The sequence below is a fragment of the Gobio gobio genome, assembly GCF_949357685.1.
Source record: "Gobio gobio genome assembly, chromosome: 10".
NCBI classification, from domain to species: Eukaryota; Metazoa; Chordata; class Actinopteri; order Cypriniformes; family Gobionidae; genus Gobio; species Gobio gobio.
The window spans coordinates 29641989-29667391 of NC_137116.1; the positions used below are offsets into that span (position 1 = coordinate 29641989).

The 25403-nt window shown below is 37.0% G+C and overlaps 1 protein-coding gene across 1 annotated transcript; it reads left to right on the plus strand.

Annotated features, from left to right (window-relative positions):
- Positions 1-505: 505 nt before the first annotated feature.
- npc1l1 (NPC1-like 1) lies at positions 506-25351 on the plus strand (the record flags this gene model as incomplete). The annotated part of the gene is made up of 19 exons (XM_079826320.1): positions 506-613; positions 3781-5098; positions 5917-6181; positions 7529-7629; positions 7716-7888; positions 7977-8105; positions 8665-8847; positions 10265-10379; positions 10683-10948; positions 11811-11900; positions 12050-12240; positions 13833-13960; positions 14070-14202; positions 14326-14384; positions 16817-16967; positions 19483-19714; positions 19818-19931; positions 20046-20208; positions 24281-25351. The coding sequence occupies 19 exons, from the start codon at positions 506-508 to the stop codon at positions 24493-24495; spliced, it is 4134 nt and encodes a 1377-aa protein (XP_079682446.1). The 3' UTR covers positions 24496-25351.
- Positions 25352-25403: the final 52 nt, after the last annotated feature.

Consider the following 25403-nt stretch of genomic DNA (forward strand, 5'->3'; position numbering starts at 1 on the left):
TTTTACAGACTCCAAACATTTGAATAGTGGACAATATGATAAGATACAAATGTGACTAATTTGTCTCCTGATTTCATAGCCAAACAAAACCTACAAGTTTCATTAGTGTTAAGAATCGTAACGTACCTTTTTCAGCACTGATGAATCTCCTCCGGAGGTCTTGATTGAATGTCTTTTAATAGATCATTTACCAATAAACGGAATTGATTTTACTGCAAGAATTTTTATTTTTTTTTGCAAATTATTATTATACTTTATTATTATTAGAGCAAGCACTGGAGGGACAGAATTTTGTTATGTCACACATTGTGTACAAATACGATCCATCCCACTGAAAAATGAAAATAAAATTGTAGTTGTTTTGCAGTTGTGCAGATCATAATTTTATGCACTTTTTATTAATGATAGTCATCGGGTGTTATCAGGTTTTGGTGGGTGTGTTTTGTTCTTTCGAAGTTCCATAGTGTCTGTAACACACCTATGGTTTAGTCTGCCCAACTAGTTAATGATCAGTGAGCTGGATTGGCTTTTGTCCATTCTGGTTGGTGGTGGAAACATCAGGCCAGATAAGACTCTGGTCATCATCAGTATCACTAATGTTCATCCAATGAGAGTGAGAAAGCCTTTCATTTCCTCCTGTCTTTCCCTACACTATCAGCAGAGGCAGAGCAGGGATTGCTCTGCTACCTGAAGCTACTGACGTCCTCCTGCCTTCATCTCTCCACTGGAACTAACACTCCACATGCACAGAAGAGCAAAGACTTGAGCAAAGAAGAGAAATGCATTTCCGGAGAAAGAGCTGGACATGGTCCGTTACATTGTTGTCAGTTGCTGTTTGCGTGGTAAGTCTTCACTTGACGTATTTTGTCTAAATGATGGAATCATCCTACAAAATATCTGAAACGGCTGTTTTACATGTTGAAATAGCAAAGTGAAGAGTTTTGGCTTCGACAAGTCTTTATATGCAGGATGTAAAGCATTTCATAATAAAGAGATATTAAAATATTTATGGAATTTTGACCATACAATATCTTCTGTCAGCATGTGAAGAATGAATATTGTCTATAAATGAAAAATACACATTCATGTCTACACTCTCAGGAAAAAAAGGTACAGTGGAGGTACAATTTTGTTCCTTGAAGAACAAAACGTATAACTGTACCTTTAAAGGTACACAATTGGTCCTTAGGGTACAATTAAACCATTGGCAGGCAAGTTCGGTCCTAGTGAGTCACTGTCCTGCAGAGTTTGACTCCAACCCTAAAAAGATATCTATAGAAGCTCTTATTGAGAATTAACAGAGGTTTAGATGTTGGTTTTATTGAAAATATTTGGTCACCATTGCGGTGATGAGTATTTTCTTTAGTTGGGCAATTTGACTTGATTTGATTTGTATGCGAGTTTGTGGTTTTTGTTACAGTGTTAACAAAACACAAAATCAGTTCAAATCAAAATAAGCCATAAACAAAAATTGTCATGAAGAAGAATGGTTGACTAAACTCATCGCTGACTAAAAATATCAATAAATAATATTCACCAACAATACTTTCTTGCCACAGATCGGGCATTCTGAGTTTTGATTTTTAAATACATTCTAGGGAGAAAAAAGTTTAGACGCACACAGATATCAAGAATCAGCATATGAATCTCAACAATGGTGACATACTTAATGCTGCAATGCATGCTGGGAGCCATGAGTTTTATACTGTGGTGGATTATAGGGTTGGAGCTAAACTCTGCAGGACATCAGCTCTCTAGGACCGAACTTGCCTACCCCTGACTTAGAGGTACAACAATGTACCCTTAAGGGTACCATACCACCCCAGTGACGGACACTTTTTTGTACTCTTTTTTTTGAGAGTGTATGTTTTTGCTGAAGCCCTTACGAAAATTAACCATGGTTTTACTATTGTAAAAGTAGTAACCATGTTTTTTTTAACTATTTGATTATCATTTATATAACCACAGTTTTACCACAAATACCATGGTTAAACTACAGGGAGTGCAGAATTATTAGGCACGTTGATTTTCTGATCATATTTTTTTTCCAGGCACATTTGACCAATTCCAAACCACAGCAATCCTAATAACTACTATTGATTTAGTATTTAATAATGTATAAGTGATATATAATTGTTCATGAAGGCTGGAAATGAAAATCACCTTATATTCAGGTGTGCAGAATTATTAGGCATGTTTTCTTTTACAGATAAATTGAGCCAAAAAAGAGATTTAACTCAGACTGAAAAGTCAAAAAGTATTAAATGCCCATGAGAAGGATGCAATACTAATGCAATACTAGACATTGCAGTTAAGGCGTGACCATTGGACAGTGAAATGCTCGTTGGGTCAGCAGGATCTGACAAAAACATGTGGCGGAGAAAAGACACCTGTTAACTGCAAAAGAATTAAGAATTAAGGTGAAGAATTAAGGGTGAAACCATCAGGAACCCTTTAGTCTCCAGCGCCACCATTTTCCAGAGCTGCAACCTACCTGGAGTCTCCAGAAGTGCAAGGTGTCAGGATCTCAGAGACTTCAGTTAGGTAAAGAATCCTAAAAAATGACCCCCACTAGATAAGAATCACAAGCTGAAGTGTTGTAAAATACATGAAGAAGGTTTTTTTATAGGCTTTATGGACAGATAGGTTGAGAGTGACTCTTGAAGGACCAGCACCACATCCTCTAGTACCACTGTTTGAAGAATTCATCTTCCAGAATCTGGCAGTACGTTTTGGGAGTTCATTTTTAGTCCATCCTGAAGTCCGTTTTGCAGAGATGGACTAAAAATGAAAATCAACGTGCCTAATAATTCTGCACTCCCTGTATGGTTAGAGTAGCAAAGCCATGGTTAATCTGTGGTTTGGGTTTTATTTGTAGTAAAACCTTGGTTCATTTTCGTAAGGGTGGATTTTGGTTGTCATTAAATTCAGAACATTTCAGCAAAATCAGTTGACGTTATGCTTTTTCCAAAGATACCCATCCAGACTTTGCCACCTCTAGCTTTATTATAAAATGTCTGGCTATAATTGTGGTAGAGAATATGTTTGGTTGATTGGTCAGAGGCATTAGCAAAAGATTAAACTAAATAATGTATGCTTGCTTAACTCATTTATTTGTATATTTGTTTGTTATTTTTGTGAATCACTTTAAATTTATTTGTGGCTCTAATTTTGTGAATATGAAACACATATTACCTCATTTGATAACATCCACACTTTTTCTCGCTGTGGAATGCGTGTGAGCCAGAGTGTAGAAAAAATCTGAAAATTATTTGTTACAAATTGTAAAGAAAACATTTAATTTTCTTTTCATTTTGTAAAACATATATTTCCACAAAATGTTAAGCAAAACTGTTTCCAACAATGATAAAAATAAGAAATGTTTCTTGAGCAGCAAATCAGCATATTAGAATGATTTCTGAAGGATCATGTGACACTGAAAACTGGAGAAATGATGCTGAAGCTTTGCCATCACAGGAATAAATTATATTTTTAAATATTTATTTATTTTAAATTGTAATAATATTCCACAGTATTACAGTAATTTTGATCAAATAAATGCAGCATTAGAGACTTCTTTCAAAAACATTGAAAAATCTTACGGTCCCCAAAGCTTTGATGTAAATGCAGGCAAACTGAATCTGAACTCAGGAGGAAGAATCCTTATTGTTGAGTTCTGAGTGCTAAAGAGTCAGTAATACAGATCTATTGTTTAAGACACTTGACTAAACTATAGAGATGGTTGCATCCGTATCTATGTTACATCTCTGTCTATTGCAGGTTCTCACTGGAGCTCAGCATGAACCGGGCTACTGCTTATTTTATGAGGACTGTGGCTTAAACCCTGCTGTGGAGGGGGCTCTTATTCCCCCTAGGGTACCCTGTAAGGACTACAGAAAAGCCGTGAATGTGACCGGAGACCATTATGAACTTTTCAAATCTGTGTGCCCAATGTTTGCCAACGGTGATGGTGAAACACTCGGCTGCTGCTCCATCAGGCAGCTCACAGCTCTACAGGGCAGCTTGACACTATCCAAAGCCGTGTTGATCCGGTGCCCATCCTGCGCCGACAACTTTGCACATCTCCACTGCGCCACCACCTGCAGTCCCAACCAAAGTCAGATGTTAACAATCACCAAAACCGCGAATATCACGCAACCCGGTGGCAGTGTCAAGGAAGCTGTGGTAGGTTACGAGGCTTACATATCCACCAACTTCTCAGATGCTTCGTTTAAATCCTGCAGAAACGTTCGAATCCCAGCCACCGGAGGGTTCGCTATTGCCACTATGTGCGGCCGCTATGGTTCGACTCTGTGTACACCGCAACGCTGGTATGATTTCCAGGGTGACTCGAGCAATGGATTGGCTCCTCTGGATATTAATTTCAAGCTCTTGCCAGAAGGCCAGACAGCTGGACTCCCACCAGGAGCATTTCCGTTTGCCGGAAGAGCATTGAATTGCAACGAGATGACACCTACAGGTGGTGAGGCCTGTTCATGTCAGGATTGTGAACAATCCTGTCCAGCTGTACCACCGCCACCGCCTTTACCAAAACCATTCATGATTGGTAGACTAGATGGTGTCCTTGTCATCTGCATCATAGTCTGCGCCTGCATCCTTTCCCTTTTTATGTGTTACGCCGTTTTCGAGTGCACTACCTACTACCTAAAGTCAAGGAGCGTTCGGAAGGGCAAGAGCAGCAAGGACCAAAACGAAAATGAGATTGAACATAAAGTCAGTCCTAAAGATGTTACGTGCTCTGACAAAGCCAGTCTCGCCACTCAGGACTTCCTAGGATCTCTTTTCCAGACCTGGGGAACCCTAATGGCACGATATCCTCTGATTGTGCTTCCGGTCTGCTTTGTGGTTGTATTAGTATTCACAGTAGGAATCAAAGACATAAAACTGACCACAGATCCTGTCCAGCTCTGGTCAGCACCCGAAAGTCGTGCCATGCGTGAGAAAACCTTTCACGATGCACATTTCGATCCATTTTATCGCACCAATCAGCTGATCTTGACCGCTCCAGACCGGCCCGGCCACTACTATGACTCCTTACTCTTTGGCGAACAGAACTTCAGTGGCATCATCTCTAAAGGTAATACTTCCTATTGTTTCACTTGTTGGTCAAAATAATTAGTTAGATGGCTCAAAATCAATCAATCAAAAAAAAAAGTATTATTATAAATATGGTTGGCACGATTAACTCATCGTGAAATGCCAAAAGTATTACGGCATACTATTTAGATCTAATCCCACTGCGTTAAAGTTATGGACGTAACGGAAGTAGCGACAGGTCTTTTCTTCCGTACTGTAATGTACAATTGATTATCGAAAAAGAAAAAAAATGTAAGATGGGTTCTATCTTGGCTCTATCCATCAGTTGTTGATTTAATGGAGATAGATCTGAATGCGAGCTTGCAGTCCATTGAAAGAAAGGGTTTAAGCTGGCTACATGACTGTAGAAGTCCAGCCAGTCACCGGTGAGAAGTCTATTGTTTCACTGGAAAATGTTTTGCTTGTAGCTTTCTGTATATAATCCATTCATAATTTGAATAACCACTGTGAAGTTTGGATGTGTAGCCTCATGCAGTCCTATTCTGTTAGGTATGTTTTAAAGCATGGCAGCTGGTTTGAGCTGGTTTATGCTGGTCCTTAGTTGGTCCTGAGCTGGTTATAAACTGGCCCCAAGCTAGTTTCTTAGGACCAGCACTTAACCAGCTCATGACCAACTAAGGACCAGCTTAAACCAGCTGCCATGATTCAAAACATCCTAACCAGCATATGCTGTTTTTTTAACTGGGTAATCAGTGTTTTATGTTGCAATGCTTTAATTTTTGAGAATGTTCTGTTCCCCTGAATCGTAGGTTTCAGTCATTCAAATATAGGCCTGCTGAGTATGTTTCTTTCTCACAGATTTGATTATAGAGCTGTTGGAGCTTCAGCAGAGAATCCAGGCAATTGAATTCTGGTCAGATGATCTAAACCGAACTGCAAGCCTTAAAGATGTTTGCTATGCGCCACTCAATCCAGACAACCCCTCTTTAACAGACTGTGCAGTCAACAGTCTACCACAGTACTTCCAAAATAGCATCGACAACCTAAACGCCAAAGCAAACATGACAGAGCTCGGCGTGACTAAGGAGGTGGATTGGAGGGACCATTTCATCTACTGTGTAAAGTAAGTCACATATCCATATCTGTAGTTGTTATATTACCTTTTGAAAATTTCCAGAAGTTCCACTGAACAAGTTGTTGTTTCAAGCAATGGGACTTTTCATTGTTTAGATTGCTTGTCCGTGTTTGCATGCAGGGTATTTCTGCAGTTTATATCATCACTTCAGTAGGTGGCATCAAGTGACTCTTTATGAGTCAGTCATTTAATCATTTGCTCACTGATTGATTCAAATACATGATTCATTCAGGAACAAAATAACAACTGGTTCAATTCAGAATTCTGTAGCATACTCTTCTCTTAAACTAATATACATACTACTAATACAATATAAAATATTTTACAGTAATATAACTAATATATGCTAGTCTTTATGGCATACTCACATACTCTGAGTCATGGGCGTCGGAACCATTGTATGTGGGTGGGACCAGTGACCAATGATTTTGGATTTTTATGACCAATGATATTGGACCCACTCACTTTAATCGTCTCTAATTCAGTGCATGTCTGTTCACCTATCCCTAACCGATAAACACTTATTATTACACACATTAGACAATTTATTTCCATTTTTCTAATATTTTCTCTATTTTTATTGCAAATTTCCGATCTGATATGTGATGGGAAAAGGGAGTAGAGCAAGTTCGGCAAAAGGCAGTTTAGTAAACAAGGCAGTATATTTGTACTTAATGTAAATGGCATCTATTCCAGTAAAGATTTTCTGAGAGAGGACCCACCCACATTTTTTTTGCTTCTGACAACCATGCTCTGAGTAGGTACTTCTTTTGAATAAAAGCTGTGTATGAATGTAATCTGGAAATACTACTTTCCTCATATCGTCATTGTCATCTGACCTACCAGCATTAGTTGCGTCGCTACATGACCATTCACAAATCCTCTTCCATGGCCTCATGGCATAGCAAATTATCCATAGGATGCGCATGTCAGGAGCATCTGGGTACTTTGTGCATACTGTTTTATAAATACTTGGAATTTGAACATAATCCTCTTTTCATATACTGGGAAGCATGCATATTCGTTGAAGCCAGTGACTGGCTCCTATATAGCATACTACTACTATAATCTAAAAGAAAAAAGAAATATTAAGAGTACTATGCTATTTCGAATGAAGTCTTTATGAGAGAGTCATTGAATCATTCACTCAACCAATTTTATCATTAAAAATCACTGAATCATTCAGGAATGAAACAGCAGCTATTGAGCTTCGTTTTAGAACTATTTTTGTTCTTGGCGCAAAAATAGACAAAGTAACTGGCAATATTGTATCTAAAATGTACGTTTATACAAACAATATCACAGATAACATAATTGCCTTCTGCTTGCCCACAGCTCTCCATTATCATTTAAAGACATCACAGCTCTTGGCATGAGTTGCATGGCAGACTATGGAGGCCCTGTCTTCCCCTTTCTGGCTGTAGGAGGATATGAGAGTAAGGCACAAAACTATCTGCTAGCACCTCATCTTTGTCTTTAAAGATTTACTGAGCTGACTTTCAGCTTTCCATTCCATTTTCAGATGAGGGATACACCATTGCTGAGGCCCTGATCCTCACCTTCTCCCTGAACAATTACGCACGATCTGACGTTAAATTTAAGGTGGTTGAACAGTGGGAAAGCATGTTCCTTAAAATTGTCCAGGAATATCAGAAAAACCCTAACACGAACTTCACATTTGCCTACATGGCTGAGGTGAGATTCTGGTTGACCATAATGCTGTATAGATCAAAGATGTTCAGCGTTTAACACTGTCATAATCGAATGGTCTGGTGCTCCGCAGAGGTCTCTGGAGGATGAGATTAACAGAACGACTGCAGAGGATATCCCCATATTCATGATAAGCTATGCTGTCATCTTCCTCTACATTGCTGTGGCTCTTGGGGAATATTCATCCTGCAAGCGTATCCTGGTGAGTGAGTAACGGAGTGCTTAATGGCTTACTGGGAATTTCCTTATTTCTCGTAACAGGGAATAAAGGAAGAAGCATTTCTTTTCGCAAGTCCAAATAAAGGCCTAATGGAAACTCCAGCACTGTTCTGAGCAATTGAAATGATACATTCTGGATATCAAAAATAAAATTTATATAGATGTATATTTTATATAATATTTTATTTTTATACAATAGATAATATTATTTAAAATTAATGTATATATATATATATATATATATATATATATATATCCTATCCTATATAATATATATATCTCCTAAGTCATATACTAATTTTTTGGTATTCTATTCCACATTTGTTTCTCAGTTTATATAGTATGGAGTTTGGAAAAAATAATTAATAATAATTGTAAAAGCTTATGTTTAAAATAGATTTAGATTACACTAGCATGTCACACCTCAGGACATGTCGACTTCCCAAAAGTATTGCATATGAACTATCTATTGGCCTAGTTTGACAAGTAAATCTATTTTTTTGCTGCTTCAACAAACCATGGTTGTATGATTGTTTTCTTAGGTGGACTCAAAGTTCTTGGTCGGACTGGGTGGTATTCTGGTCGTCGGCTGCTCTGTCTTAGCCTCAATGGGTTTCTATGCCTGGATTGGGTTACCGTCCTCACTGGTCATTCTGCAGGTGGTGCCCTTCCTCGTGCTTGCTGTGGGAGCTGATAACATCTTCATTCTTGTTCTAGAATATCAGGTATGTTGAGTTTATTGAGTAATTCTTGTTTCTTCATTCTGTTTTTCTTTGTTGCTTATCTTTCTAATATTGTTTCTAGGGTGAGCTTTAAATGGTCACTCTAATCACTTTTTTTCACAGTTCGTAGCTTTATACAGTATCAAATGTTGGGTTTAAACAAACAAGACATGTATACTTTTATTTCGCAAGGATGCATTGCATTAAAATAAATGTTCAAATAAAGTATGTTCTTTTGAACAGTTTCCACAAAAAATAAGCAGTACAACAGTTTTAAACTGTGATGATAATATAAAATATTTCTTGAGCATTAAATCAGCATATTAGAATGATTTTTCAAGGATCATGTGACACTGAAGACTGGAGTTCACAGGAATAAATTACATTTTACATTTACAAAACAGTTATTTTGAATTTTAATAATATTTCACAATATGTCTTTTACTGTTTTTGAGCAAATAAACGCAGCCTTTGTGAGCATGAAACAAAATCTTTTTTTTGTTTTATGTAGTAACCCCAACATTTTGAATGGTAGTATATATCTATCTATCCATCCATCCATCCATATACACATACATATACACTGTAAACCTGAATAAGTTTGCGAAAATATTGAGCTAATTAGTTACAAAATCAACATTTTTAAGTTAAATACAAAGTTTAAGTAAGTAGAACTAGCAGATTTTTATTTTGTACTTATTTTAATTGCTCTTAATTCGAACTATTTGAGTAAGCAAATTCATACATTTAACTTTATCGTGTAATCTCAATTTAAATATTTTAAAAAGTGGAAACATGGCTAGCTTTTGCTAACTAATTCAGTGAATGCTAACTTGCTCATTGGTAACACAATGCTTTGATAGCATTAGCATAGCTGAATAAGTATAGCAATATAGAACATTCAACATGTTCTCAAACTAAGCTCATGCTCCACTCAACCCCCTCAAAAAACCCAACATAACAGAAACTCTTGTGAATTAGCATAGCAAAACATTAAACACTACTTAACTTAACATTAGTCTTGCACAAAAAAACTACTCTCCCTTTTGAGCACCATGGTAAACCATGCTGGGAGATAGAAATACCAGCCCAGTTTGAGTTAAATTTAAGTTTGTCTAAATTAAAAGAAACAAGTTCATAAAACTCAAAACAATGAAAAATCAGATTACTTAAAATTTATCAATTTGGTGAACTCAAAAGAAAAAGAAAGTTCTAAATACTCATAAAAGTTAATTTGATTGAATTAATTTGTTTAACTCAAGTTTACTCTCAAACCAATTCATTATTTTGAGCATTAGGGTTTATATACATACAAATGCATACACATACATGCATAGATATTACTTTATGTCTCCACTACTGACTTTAACTTTATAAAACATGCTTTCTTTCTGTCTTCTCCATGTCAAATCTTAATCAGAGAGATATGCGCAGACCAGGAGAGCAGAGGGAGGAACAGATCGGGAGAGTTCTTGGAAATGTGGCTCCCAGCATGCTGCTTTGCAGTTTGTCTGAATCTGTTTGTTTCTTCCTGGGTGAGAATCTCCCACTGATCTTAAACTTTACCCCATAAAACACAAGTAAAAATATTTACAATTGTGGATATAAATGAGGAACATGTATTATATTGCCTGACCTTTACTCACTTGTGGATGTCAGTGAAAAATAAAGCATGAGATATGTACCACCCTAATTAAAGACAGATATGATTGATGTATAGTGGCAATAATGTAGCTCCAGAATGAGTCATATATAATGCAGTCAATGGGTTCAGATTAATTCCATCTATGAGTAAACATCTACAGCTGACTAAAAACACCCTCCTTGTTTTTTTGCAGGTGCTTTGAGCACTATGCCGGCCGTGAAGTCGTTTGCTCTATATGCGGCATTGGCTGTGCTCATGGACTTCATTCTACAGATGACTGCCTTTGTGGCTCTGCTCTCACTTGACGCTCGACGACAAGATTCAAACCGTTGTGAGATAGCTTGCTGCGTTACTGTGACAACTCCACGCCCATCCAAACCCAACCAGGGCATCCTGCTCCCATTAATGAAAAAATACTACGCCCCTGCACTGCTCAACCCTGTCAGCAGGGTAATAGTGGTACGTTCCTACTTTACAGTATTATGGTTTCTTTAACTACAGGCATTTTATGACTTTTATTACAATTGCTACTTTTCAAATGTCTTTTATTTATTGATTCAATGGATTTACTTTTATCCCAGTTCTAGACTTTCAGACATGAAATATGAAAATCCATCATAAAGCTATAAAATAATACATTTTAAAAGCTATAGTAATAAAAACAAAAAAGCATTTACATTTTTTATTGTGTTAACTTTTATGGTAACACTTGAAGCCTTTGTGTATAATGCATTATAAGGGTATTCATAATGTTCTTTTTTAATGCATTAAACCTTTTCATTAAAAAATGCATTATAATTATAATATTTGCAGATTCATTGTCATGTGTTTTAATGCTAAAGGTGTAACAATGAATATGTACATATTATACTGTATTATAACTTGGTTACAGTTATTCATGAGACCATACAAGGCAAAATTAATGCATTCAACATACTTTTATAATGAATTATGTATATATAAAGGCTTTAACTGTTACCATTTATATACATTTGACTAATTCCTCCACTGTCCTCCAACAATTTTGCCACTAATAAAGTTATTTAAAAGCTTTCATTTTCTTAAAATAATCATTCATTTAATTTTAGTTTATAAGATAATATGAAATCAACCTTAACATAATAAAGGAATCAGATATTTTATTACAGTATACAAAAGTAAAAGTATGTGTATGTGACTAAAAGTGCCCATTGTTGAATCCCCCAACCATGCTAGAATTTCAGGCATATCTTTCTAAAAAATGTGTGTGATTTTCTGTCCTTTACATGATTTTATATAATAAAATGAGTAATAGGTTAATATTTTGGCCTTGTTCTCTTAGATGGTGGTGTTCCTTGTGATGTTCTGTGCCTCTGTGTTCCTCTTGTTCCATGTAAAAGTGGGCTTAGATCAGGAACTGGCCATGCCATCTGTAAGTACCGAATTTTATTTAACACTCTTGTAGCCTGCTAATAAAAATGTATGCTAAATTATGCCAAAATGCCAATTAAAAACCTTTCAGTTATTCAATAATAAGTTACAGTGTTTTCTCTCTCTTCCTCTGTGTGTAAATATTACCAGGACTCCTACATGTTGAACTACTTCGCATACCTCAATAAGTATTTTGAGGTCGGTGTGCCAACATATTTTATCACGACCAAAGGGTTCAATTTCACCAGTGCAGAGGGCCTAAATGCAGTGTGTTCTAGTGTGGGATGTGACCAGTTCTCTTTTACCCAGAAGATCCGATATGCCACTGAGTACCCTGAACGGTGAGTACTATATATCTCCCCTATCATCTCAAGATATGTCTTTTCGCTTTCAATAAACTAAAAATGTAATTTCGTGTTCTGGTAGCACTTCTCTACTCTTTACCTCATTTTGCATCACATCAGACCTTGAACTTACATTATCGATCCTGAAAGTCCACAGTGACACGGTCCTGTCAAGATACCAGCGTTTATGTTTGAGAGTTATACAATGAAATGACAATGACAAAAAAGCTTTTATTACTCCTGCCTCTTAGTCATCTTTGAATACAGTCTTTCTAAATATATTGGTAGAATAGTGACAAAGAATTGTATAATATTGGTAAACAGCCAGATAAATTATGAGCTATATGGTGTCATATTATGAACTGCAATGCAAAAGTTTGGGGTTGGAAAGATTTTTCAACATTTTTGAAAAAAGTCTCTTTGCTTACCAAGGCTGCGGTTATTTGACAGTAAAACATAACAGCTTTTTAAAAGTTTTCTATTTGAATATATTTTCAAAAGTAATTTATTTCTGTGATGTTAAAGCTGAATTTTCCAGATCATTTCTCCAGTCTTCAGTGTCACATGATTCATGCAGAAATCATTCTAATATACTGATTTGCTGCTCAAGAAACATTTCTTATTATTATCAATGTTGAACACAGTTGTGCTGCTTCATACTTCTTAATAGGAAGTATAGCATTTATTTGAAATTGTAAACATTTTTGTAACATCAATAAGTAACAATAAGGGCCCTATCATACACCCGGCACAATGCTACGCCAGGTGCGATGCAAGTGTTTTTTGCTAGTTTCAGGCCGAAGCAGTTATCATTTTCACGCTCAGTGACACAATGTTTAAATAGTAAATGCACTCATGCCCATCTGTTCACCCATGGGCGTGCTGGTCTGAAAACGAGGTGTGTTCAGGTGCATTGTTGGCGCTTCGCTATTTTAAGGCAACAGAAAACGACTGCGCCATTGACCAACAAAAACCTGGTCTAAAGTCAATAGCAAAATGCAGTAGCATCTTATTTTTGGCATAATTTATAACTTAAAGTGGTTTAAATATCCTCTCTGGAGAAATGTTCAGTCTTTCCGCTTTCAAATTCCGCCATGTAAATAGCGAATCCGCCATGGTGCAAGCGCAACTGGCTTTTAAAGGGAATGGGAGATGAGACTCTGATTGGTTTATTGCAGGTTAAGCCCAAAACACACCCATGACTCATTAATAGACTAGGTAAGACCCTTTTGGACCATGCGCCTGGCGCACTGACTGTTTCCGCCGTTAAACCAGCAAAAGTGGATTCGGATACGCCCTAAGTGCACCTGTGCCATGCGCTCAGATCGTTAAAATAGAGGCCTTAAAGTCTTAAGTGACATCCTTTCTGCATAAAAGTAATAATTTCTTTAAGAAAATGTACTGACCCCAAACCTTTAAACTGTAGTGTATATTTATACATGTCATATGTGAGAAAGTCTTCTCACAATAATATCATCAATTATTTGCTTGCAGACACCACTTCATTTGATATTTTGTCTTAAAACAAATAAATGTATAAATTTTTCGAGTTCAATATCACAAAATCACAATCTTGCTGATTGCTCTAGATCTTATTTGGCTATCCCAGCATCCTCCTGGGTGGATGACTATATTGACTGGCTGAACCCTGGATCCAAATGTTGTCGTCTCTATACGACCGGCCAAAACATAGGAGCATTTTGTCCTGCCAATGAGAGTAAGTCCTTATGTATAAATGATGAGTTAACTATTAAAGCCTTGTTCTTTGCTATGTAGATGGTTCAATGCAACATTTAGAGAACTAAATAAAAACATTTGTTTGACAGCGGGTATTTTTACGTGTACCAAGAAGTGTATGAAAACCCCCGAAGATGGGGTTCTGCGGCCTAGTGTTGAAGAGTTTAACAGATTCCTGCCAGACTTTCTGAGCAACAGACCTGACCTACAGTGTCCAAAAGGGTAAGAAAAGCTACTACATCTGGTAATCTAAAGAACTGAATACAAGACTTTTTTTTTAGAATAAAACATGTCCATGATCAGCTAAATAGTGTATTAACTAAAACATTTTTATTTCATTTCCAGTGGTTTGGGAGCGTATGATAAAGCTGTGATTAGAGACAAAGAAACTGGGGAAGTTATAGGTGAGATACATCATTTTTGTACATGTTACATTTTTCATTCACCTTCTATAGCAGTGGTTCTTAACCAAGGGTTCAGGGGGCCTCAGCAAACTTCCATTGGGGCTTCAAGATGACTAAAATGATTTAAAATGAGACAAAGCAAAAATATATTTCTAATTTTAATTCACCCTCTCAACAACCGTTTTTCTTTGAAGAACCAAGATTCCATGGTTTTAGAAAACCTGGACATATGAAGTAGCGTCATTTTAATAGTGTGATTTCTAGACCTGGAAATGGCTATGGTTATAATAAAACATTAAAACTAAATTGGCATTTTTAAAATGAATATATATTTTCCTAGTTATGCCAAGCTCTAAAATATTTTATCGGGTAGAAATTGTGAATAAAAATTTTATGTGCCCTTAAAGGCACAATACTGTGTGTAAGATTTTTAGATTAAAATCCAAAAACCACTAGAACAGTGTTACTTACATTATCGGGCACACAACTGAAGATGTGTCGCACTGGTAGCACCATGAGATCTGTGCCAAATTTCACCCCACACAAGATGACATCCCCATTCAATTGTTGTGCTGAAAGTTAGGGATCTTTAACAACCAGTCCTATTAAAAATCCCAAACGTTTCCAACCATTTTCCAACATCAATTTTAACCAGTGTTACGGACTGTGTCCTTGCATCACCTGTCGTCATATTCGTGCTACCCTTGATTTCCGTAGAAACCATGGAAACACCAAAGACGCTTTAGTATAGTATGCATTTTATTAGAGAGGCGAGCAACTGTTTGGATATACATTTATCAACAGAAAACTAATCATTGTTATACAGGGCAACACGGTTAGTCTTAAGGCCAAAGGTCTTACGTACGTACGCGAAGGTCAGCGTACAGTGCTCGTGATGTGAATTTCGTCATCAGAAGAGTATGCACATACTGAACGCGCACCGCTGGATTTTTGTACTGTACTTTATACATGCAGGTTTGCACATGCTCATTTAATTTTTTTGCAGTATTAACGTGGGTTGTAACTCGTGGCTCGAGATTGCTCAAAACTGCGCATGCATCGAACGCCTGTGTACGCGTACGAGTCAAAAGAAGTATACTTTTCAAGGCTGTGCGTTCGACTGTGCACATACTCACTTGTGCGTAAAAAATACTTATACTTTCAGCTTTATTGTTTGAATGGTTTGTTTTCTTGATTCACCGCAAGTGACGTTTTTACCATGCCTCAGAGACAACACTATTTTGTCAAGTGGATAACATAGCCTAATCAGAGAGTTTTCTGCATCATGCAATACATTTTTAAAAAATGTATTGCATGTCATTTAGTCATCCTGCTTTTATTAATATGATATTCTAATATCGATCTAGATTACTGCAAAGTGCAACAAGTCTCTCATACCAGCCACAGTGCGAACGCACAGAGTAACGTTATAACATAACTTTCAACACACTCATATGTAGTTAGTCTGATCGTTTTAACCATGTAAAACACCACTGCGTTACCCCACATACGCAGCAAAAAGATCGGAAGCGGCCGACTACAGCATAAGCATAATAAAAGCTCAGAGACCGGTGTTTCGCGCAGGTCTCTCTCATTAGCATTCTCTCAAAAGGGCTCTCGGTGCGTCCTGCTTCATACCACCGTAATGTTAATAAAACTTTAATACATTCACTCATTCATGAACATGATTTCTGTCAGATTCCTTTCCATTGGCTGTGGAGGTGAAGAGTCAAGACTACAACTCCCATGATAACATGCTCATTCGCGTCGTCATCATCAAGCTACGCATCTGTTTGAATAAGCGACCTCTAGCGGTGAAACTTACATACTGCACCTTTAATTTTGATCCGGTAAATCACAAACAACTGGAAAAGTCATGGGGCCTTCAAATATTGTTGTGGACATTGGGGGGCTTGGTTTCAAAATTATTGAGAATCACTGTTCTATGGAGCTAAGTCATACCGTCAGTCTGTTGGCTTAATCACAATTGGTTCCCTCAGAAATTAAGATCAGCAGTCTTCGATTTATGAGTAAATTTTTTTACTGCTATTACTGTTAGAGGCTTTAATGAATTACTGAATTACTCACTGTCAGGACTTCAAACGTGATTCTTTTTAAAAGCTAAGTTGCTAAAAAGTCGCTATGCTACAATGGCTGCTGTTGTCTCGGTTCGTTAAGCACGTCCACTCACATCAGTATGGTAGTTGTAGTCCTTATTTGGTGAATTGTTCAAAATATTTGCAATGTCTGCAATTTATGTTATAGAATAAAATGTGACAAAGCCACAGACCCTATTTTACTCATAAACTGAAAACCGCTAATCATTAAAATGCTAATTCTCTTCCAGGTTTTAAGGCCTACAAACAGCTCATTTTTTAGACATTTAAGTTTCAATCCACTCACAATTCATCATGACATCTCTATATTTTCAGCTTCTCGGTTCATGGCCTACCACACTCCTCTGGTCAACTCGCAGGAGTTCACAGCTGCGCTGCAGAAGGCCAGAGAACTGGCGCATAATATCACGCTGGCCATGAGGAAAATCCCCGGGACCGCTCCTGACTTTGAGGTCTTCCCTTACACGTAGGTGTCGTCTTCTAATCCTCCCTTATCTTTCTGGATTCTCATCCTCACCCTTGCTGTTTCTTCTCCGGGATAAGATAAGAAACAATAACCAGTAAAAGTAATATCATTGAATGATAACACGACCTTGAGCTATTTCATAAATTGCGACACTATATCACGAATCCTTGAGCTACTTAATACATTTCGTGCAATTGCAGGATAGAATCTGGTGTGTAGCAGGGATGTCACACATCTATTTTAAAGGGTCATGAAACCCTAAAACATGTTTTTTTGAGATGTTATCAGTTATGTACAGATGACACATCAATGAAAACAACAATATATGCGGAAATTCTTGAATGGTGGATCACTTGGTGCCCAAAAGAAGCGTACTTAATCGTAATAAAAATGTGCAATTGTAGAGTACTTCAGATCTTCAAAGTTTATTTTAATAACTCTACTTGATTTTAATATAATATTAATTAAATAAAAGGCCTCTTAAGTTTACTTTAAAGAGATTACATTTTCATGACTGTTTCTTAACACACTTAAATCAAGCTGGAAAGATGAATGTGTATTTAAACTGGGTAATTTATGTAGTAGAAATGTGAAATTATTTTAGAAGTTGGTGCCTTCTAGACTGAGAAAAGCCAGAAAATGTATTTTTGGCTCATGTGGATGAAAGACAACAACTCCCAGAATGCACTTGATTCGCTGCCCTACGAGGCCACTCCCAAGCCGGTTACATCACTTGCCCACCGCAGCACCGCCCCACCGTCGTTTTCATTTTTATTGTAATAAAATCATTTAGTTCAGTTAGAGAACAGACACTACAATTAAAATCTGAACGTGTCTGCTCAATACAGTGTGAGCTGAACGAGAGTCACAGCACAAACACAGCAAGAGTCAGATTTCATTCATCACGAGAGCGAAGAGCTGACAGACGGAGATGATCGAGGAAGATTTGGTTTCAAAGCGCCTATTTAAGGGAGTTTGTCATGGTACCGATTTGTTGTTGTGTTTTTCATTAAGAATTATAAGCTACTGAACCCACAATTCAAGCAACCCGCCCCCGAATTGGCGCTAATTCTAAACCGAAACTAAAATGAGCAAGGCCGCTTGCCATTCATTCATGGCCGCAGTCATTCATTCACGGTCGCACAGTCATTCTCGGTGCGTGTCCCATCTGGCGCGTTTTCTGTTCATGCCTATGGAAGCTTAACTTTCATAGGAATTCATTGAAAACACTCTCGTTGCTCCGCCCGCTCTGTTATCAATGCCCGAGCGGCTGTGCTCATTTTACATTCTGTGAGTGAGATCCCACCCCTATGGGCGGGTTGAAAACATGCGGAACTAGCTCCTACTACTGGCTGTAGTCTCTAGCCTCTGGCCAAAAAAGCCTCAGATGGCACAAAATTACGATTTTTTTTCCAGACAAAAAATTACAGAAATGTCTCGTCTCAGGGGGACATGAGGGAGGAAAGCACGGTCATTCGAATATTCTACTGGGTTTCTACTGATACAAAGCTTAATGCTAATCGGTGAAGTATCCCTTTAATCAATGTCATTCAACGCTCTGTTCTTTATGGGGGATTTACGCTGCCCTCACAGTTAAAAAAAATGGGAGTTTGTCCCTAGAAGCTGCTGCTGTTCCCAGTCTTGGCTTTTCATGGAGCTCATGAAAAGGATGGGGAATTTAGAACAGAGCCATATCGCCAAATGTAAATTTAGCTAAATATGCCAATAAAAAGTTAATTAAAAGTTTGTCTATGGTGTTTTTGACTTAAGTGGACCTGACTGAAGTACACTTTTAAAAAATGCACTTTGTAATAATGACAAATTAAAAGCTTAACTTTAAAGTACAATTGTTTATGATTTTGTTGTGCTTTAAAGAAGTACAGTACACTTATTTTGATAGGATTACAAACATAAATGAAAGCACGTTAAGTTCTTGATTTTAATTTTAACTGTAGTGTTATTCAATATTACATTTAAAGTAAATATATTTTAAATGTACTAAATTGCAACCTTATTATTACAAATGTGTATTTATAAAATACATGACATACATGTTTCAGTAGAAATGACATTAAAATATATTTTAGTTAGCATAAATGCTTGTCAGTACATTCGGCAGTACAGTTTAACCATATTTCTGAGACAATACAAGTCATTATTAAATACATATAAAGATGTTCTACTTAAGTCTTACTTAAGTGTAATTTAATATACATTTAAACTATGTTGCCATTAAGTAAATAACATGCAATTAAGTGTTAACTTGACTATATTCTTTTGAAGTATATCCATAATAGCAGCTTTTTTTTAAAGTATGCTAAATTGTACTTCTTTTTCACAAGGGTGTCCAAGATGAAATATGGCCAAAGACACAAAAAAAAAACGTAACAACTAAAATAATTATTTATACAAGTAAAAGACATGCTAGTCTAACCGTCGAGTTTTCATTAATTGCACAGGAAAACCGAGGTTCAAACTTCTCTGTGCCCTGACTCTGTGATCTTTCATTTCGCAGTGTGACGTACGTGTATTACGAACAGTACCTGACCATCGTGAATGAAGGTCTGTTCAACATCGCCATGTGTCTTCTCCCCACATTCGTTGTGTGTTGTATCCTGCTCGGCATGGACTTGAAATCAGGCTTTCTGAACCTGCTCACCATAGTGATGATCACTGTGGATACAGTTGGTGTCATGACGTTGTGGGGCATTGATTTCAACGCTGTGTCGCTTATTAACCTTGTGACGGTGAGTGTGTCAGAGAAACGCATATGCAAGTTTGTATTTCATAAAAGCAATGACTGTGTCATGAGCGATACCTGACATTAATAATGGATGGTTTGTTTTGCAGGCTGTAGGTATATCGGTGGAGTTTGTATCCCATATAACACGCTCATTTGCTCTCAGCGTTGGCCACACAAAGGTGGAAAGAGCAAAGGAAGCCACAGCTAACATGGGCAGTGCTGTGAGTACCAGAACAACAAAGATGCTAGACTTCATGAATTTTTAAGACCTGCTCAGCTATGCTATTGCAGTCTAGTTGTGGCGCCAATACATATGTCTATGTTCTCTTTCCTAGGTGTTTGCTGGAGTTGCAATGACCAACCTACCTGGAATCGTGGTTTTGGCATTTGCTAAAGCACAGCTCATCCAGATCTTCTTCTTCAGACTCAATCTGGTCATCACTCTACTCGGCATGGCCCACGGCCTCATATTTCTGCCTGTGCTGCTCAGTTACTTCGGTATGTTGCAAACATGACTGCAAGCGCAGAATTACATACTCAGTATTTATGTCAGTGGTGCTTAGTCTAGTTCAAAGAGACTAGTTCTAATTCTAAACAAAGGCTATGTTCAGACTCCCCTGCCTTCAAGAGGTGCGGTAGCAACTGATGCTTAGAGACGAGGGTCTTTAGCATCCTTGTAAATGCGCCCGCCTCCCATGTTGGAGATGGCGGTTCGAATCATGCTCAGAGCGGGTTGAGTAGGACCAGTTCCATTTGGTGCCGTGACCCGGATGGGAGTGAGGTTTAGGGTTGAGTGTAACAGAGGCCAGCTAGTAAGAGCTGAGACTCCCCTGGCCTCAAGGGGCCTGAAGTGATTAGTTCACTTCAAAATGAAAATTTCCGGATAATTTACTCACCCCCCCATCTCATCCAAGATGGTCATGTCTTTCTTTCTTCAATCGAAAAGAAATTAGGTTTTTTGAGGAAAATATTCCAGGATTTTTCTCCACATAATGGACTTCAATGGCAAACAACGGGTTAAAGGTCCAAATCAGTGCAGTTTCAGAAGGCTCTGCATGATCCCAGCCGAGGAATAGGGTCTTATCTAGCAAAAAAAAAAAAAAAAAAGTATATACTTTTTAACCACAACTGCTCAACTTCGGTGTTATGCTTCTTAACGACAAATAACGTCATCACGTTGCAAAGGTCACGTCCGTGACGTAGGTGGAAGTACCGACCCAGTGTTAAAACGAACGTGCAAAAGACTAAATCAAACGCCCTTTTTTTTCTTTTTCTTTTTTATGTAAGTTTAGTTTTTATGCAATTAGTTACTTTTTAGCGAGTAACGCAATATTGTAATGCTTTACATTTAAAAATAACTTTCCCCAACCCTGAGTACATACAGTGCTAGAGTGCTAGAGTACATACAAATAAAACAATTTTATGAAAACTAAATAGTGCAAATAAAGTATGCAAGAAAATAGAAAATACATAGTGTAACTGACAAAGAAATTTAAAAGGGATGTTAAAAAAATATATATAAATGATAGAAAAAATTATACCGTCTAAGCTATGCAGTACACTAGTATTCAATTCCAACTACCTGAATCAACCAAACAATTTTGTGTGCTTCTTTGTGTTAGAATTTGGAAACAGAGAAAATAATTTTATATAAATACTGTCAACACTTTACAATAAGGTCTCTTTGTTAACATTAGTTAACGTATTAACTAACATTAACTAACAATGAGCGATAGAGTAATTATTAATCTTTTTTAATGTTAGTTAATAAAAATGCAGTCGGCCATTGGTTTTTCATATTAATTCACAGTGCATTAACTAATCTTCACAAATACTTTTGATTTTAATAATGTATTAGTAAATGTTGAAGTTAAAATTAACTAAGATTATTTAAATGCTGTAGAAGTATTGTACATTTTTACTTCGTTAACTAAAGTAGTTAACTAATGAAGCCTTATTGTAAAGTGTTATCAATACTGTTATAAATCAAATATAAGTAACAACCAAACAACATCTGGTGTGTTGTGTTAGCAAACACACAGATAGGTTCATATTAAAATTAGCTGATGATAGTGTTAGTTTGCTGATTAAGGATGAGAATTGTCATGGTCCAATGGTGAATGATTTTATGACATGGTGTGACAGTGCCTTTTTGCAAGTAAACATAAAAAAGACCAGCGGTATGGGAATTGGTTTTGGATCTAGTCCTTCACTCCTCAACCAACTAGAGTGAAATGTTAGCAGTTACAGGTATCGTGGGCTTGTCATTGATAATAAGTTGGGTTTTGATACTCATGTTCAAGCAGTATGCAAAAACTCTACTCTCTACTTTTATAATGACCATATATATAATCCTATATTGAATATTGCTTCTCTATATGATGTTGGTATGGTAATGTAAAATATCTAACTATTTCAATTACTTTATTAAAGTAATGAAACTGATTACTTTTTGATTACTTTTATAAATGTCTAACTGATGTTTAATTTAAACCAGGCAGAGTTAACCTCTAAAAACAGATTGTTAAATGTAAGAGGAAACACACAATTCTAGATTCTAATGTAGTAAAAACATGTTTTTACAAATCTGCATACTATCCTTTTTACCAGTACACTCTAAAAAAACTGGTGCTATATGGCACTAAATGTGGGTCTTGGCTCGTAATCATAGGGGAACCACTTTTGGTGCTATGTAGTTATATGGTAGCGGTGCTATATGTAGCACCTCAGTCATCCCAAAGAATCAGTGAAGAACCGCTGAAGAACCACTGAAGCACCAAGATTTGGTGCTAGACAGCACTTAAAGTGGTTCCTCTATGATTACGATCCAAAGAACCACTTTTAGTGCTATATAGCACCATTTTTTAAGAGTGCATGTGTGTGTAAAGGGAAAACATTATACCATATAAGGGATAATATTGATTTCTCACTAAAAGCAAGAATAGATTCTATACTCACTGGCAACACAAACAGACAGGGCGTAGCTGTCATAACAGTATTTGTTATACAAGTTATATTCCACCTAAAATATTGTTTAGACTCAATGACCAATCGTTGTGTTAGTATTTAAAGATGCACTATTTTAAAAAAAATCAGTAAAATAAAAAAAACACTAGGCCAGTGTCATATATTTTGTTCAGTTGAGTACTCACAATATCCCAAATGTTTCCAACTATTTGTAAATCGTGAGAAATTGCCATTTTAACCGTGGAACCGGGACGTGAGGGAGTTGCCTGTCAATTGCGTCATATCTGCGTTACCCTCGGTTTCCTCAGATTTTGCAGAAACGCTTTACTCTTACTGCAGTGTGAACAAGTGTCATAGTAGCCGCCGAGCAAACGCACAGAGTAACGTCATAACATCATTTTCAACACACTCAGATGTGTCTATTATGGTAAACATGAAACATTATGGTCTATTATGGTAAGCTGCGTTACCTCATAATCGTGACCGGAAAACCGGAAGTAGCATCAGCGACTGTGTCAAAATAAAAGTCCCACCGGTCTTCTCATTAACAATCGCTCCAGCGGCCTTGCTCAGCTCCACAACAATCGGTCCTGCTCTGCTTCATACTACAGTAACGTTAATAATCGCATCCATGAATGTGATTTCTGCTTCCTATCCCGATTCTTTTCCACCGGCTGTGAGGTGAAGACCACGTGTCCCAAGATTCTGCGCTCAAACGTGGCGTCAACAAACTACGCCTTTGTTTTGAACAGGCGACCTCTAGAGGACAGAAAAGTTACATAGTGCACCTTTAAATAGCTATTTTTTGCAAGTCAAAACAGGACAAACTAATAGAGAGATTTGTCCACTAGGTGATGCTCGACACCCATCATAGGAGATGCTTCCTCAGGTCCGACATTGAAACTTTAGATGTCGATAGCATTTTAATAGTTGGCGAACATATTTTGCACTGAACTGTTATATTTGCGCCCTTTTTTAATTCCTGGATTAAATGATTTTTACATTTACAGCACTGGAACACATTTTTATCACTCGCCATTGTGGCAACTCTCAGGTTGTAGCCTAAAGCTTTCAGCGGCAATGTGGATTGATGTAATTGGCAGATATGGTGCACAGCAAATTCAAATAAGAGAACTAATAAAAACATCAGAATAGCATCACTTTACAAAACGGCCTTTAAATGCCAGGAGGCATCGTGCACATCAAAAACAGGAAAAGCAACAAATGAATATTATTCAACATATCCCAACTTTTTACAGAAAATATTCAGATGTAACTCCCTTTGAAATCCTTAATATTTTCATAAGTGACTGTAATTTAATTACATATTTACACTTTTTTTTAAGGTGTCATTGTTATAGTGTAATAAATACTGAGTAATATTAATGCTATTACTATAGGGTTAGGGTTTGGTTTAGGGTTTGTTGCATGTTACCAGCATAATTTACTGTTATTACTATGGTAAATGTAACATGTAACAAGGACACTGTAAAATAAAGTGTTACCCATTTATTTTGTAATTAAATTACGTAACTCCATTTGAACTTTTTTAGAACAGGTTTGGATTCAACAAAATTGAACAGTTTTATTCTGTGTTGCTCAGGTCCTGGTGTGAACAACGCGGTTCTGCTGCAGATTCAAGAGAAAACAGCCAAGGAGATGGAGCTCAAAAACAAAGCCACATATGACAATGTTAGCTTCGAAAACCACGAAAAGAGGAACGGCAAAATCCCCGTCGAGCCTTCATGTCCGGTAAAGGTCGACATCATCTCCAACAACACCCAAGAACCCCCCGGATTGGATGTTGCCAGGTTGTAGCCTAAGAGCTCTTCCTTCCCTGTTCATTTACCTATCACACTGAATTGGCAGACATGAAAGATTGCCATTACATAAACTACTGCATGTGAGCATTTGAGGGAAAATCAACCAACCACACTGAAACTTTCTAAGCAGAATCTCATCATGCTATCGCCTTCTGAAGATGTTCATGAGAGCACAACGATCTTTCGTCATCATCTTGCCCAGGTCAAACCTGAGACAAAGTGATATCGGATACAAATGAGGAGCTCAATTCCACCGTTTTAGAAATAAGGAAATTACTACAATAGTTCAGAATTATTTTACTTTTTTTATTGTGTAATATTTGTTGAATGTTATATTTAATTTTGTTGTTGTTTAGGTTTTATATTGTCATTTTTGCATGACGGTAATTGTCTTGTTCATGATAGAAACAACTCTGAAAAGAGGACAATGGGAAATGTAGCTCAAATAACACTCCAGTTTAAAGAGCGTCTGCTCGTGTATTATATGCATTATTATTAAATGCACTGTGTGTATTTCTACATTCTGCAAAAACTCGTTGAATTTTCAATATATTTCAACTTTGCATTCAAAGTTTACATTTACTGTTAAAGTAACTATAAAGCACTTTTACGGCAGTTTATGGACTGTATGATTGTAGGCTAACCAATTACAGAGGCAATCAAGGAACCCCCTTTTTTAAGGATATTTATTACAGAGTAAATATCTAAAAACATGATTTATTTCTGTTGCTGGAAATTATATGGATGAAATAATAAACGATACTGTTATATTGCCCTTCTCACGAATACAAAATTATCTATCGAGTATTAAAATGTTTAAGCTTGTCATCAAATAAAGCAAATATCCCACGAATCTGTGGTTTACCGAGAATTTAGACCGTTGTTAGGCACGCAGAGCGGTTA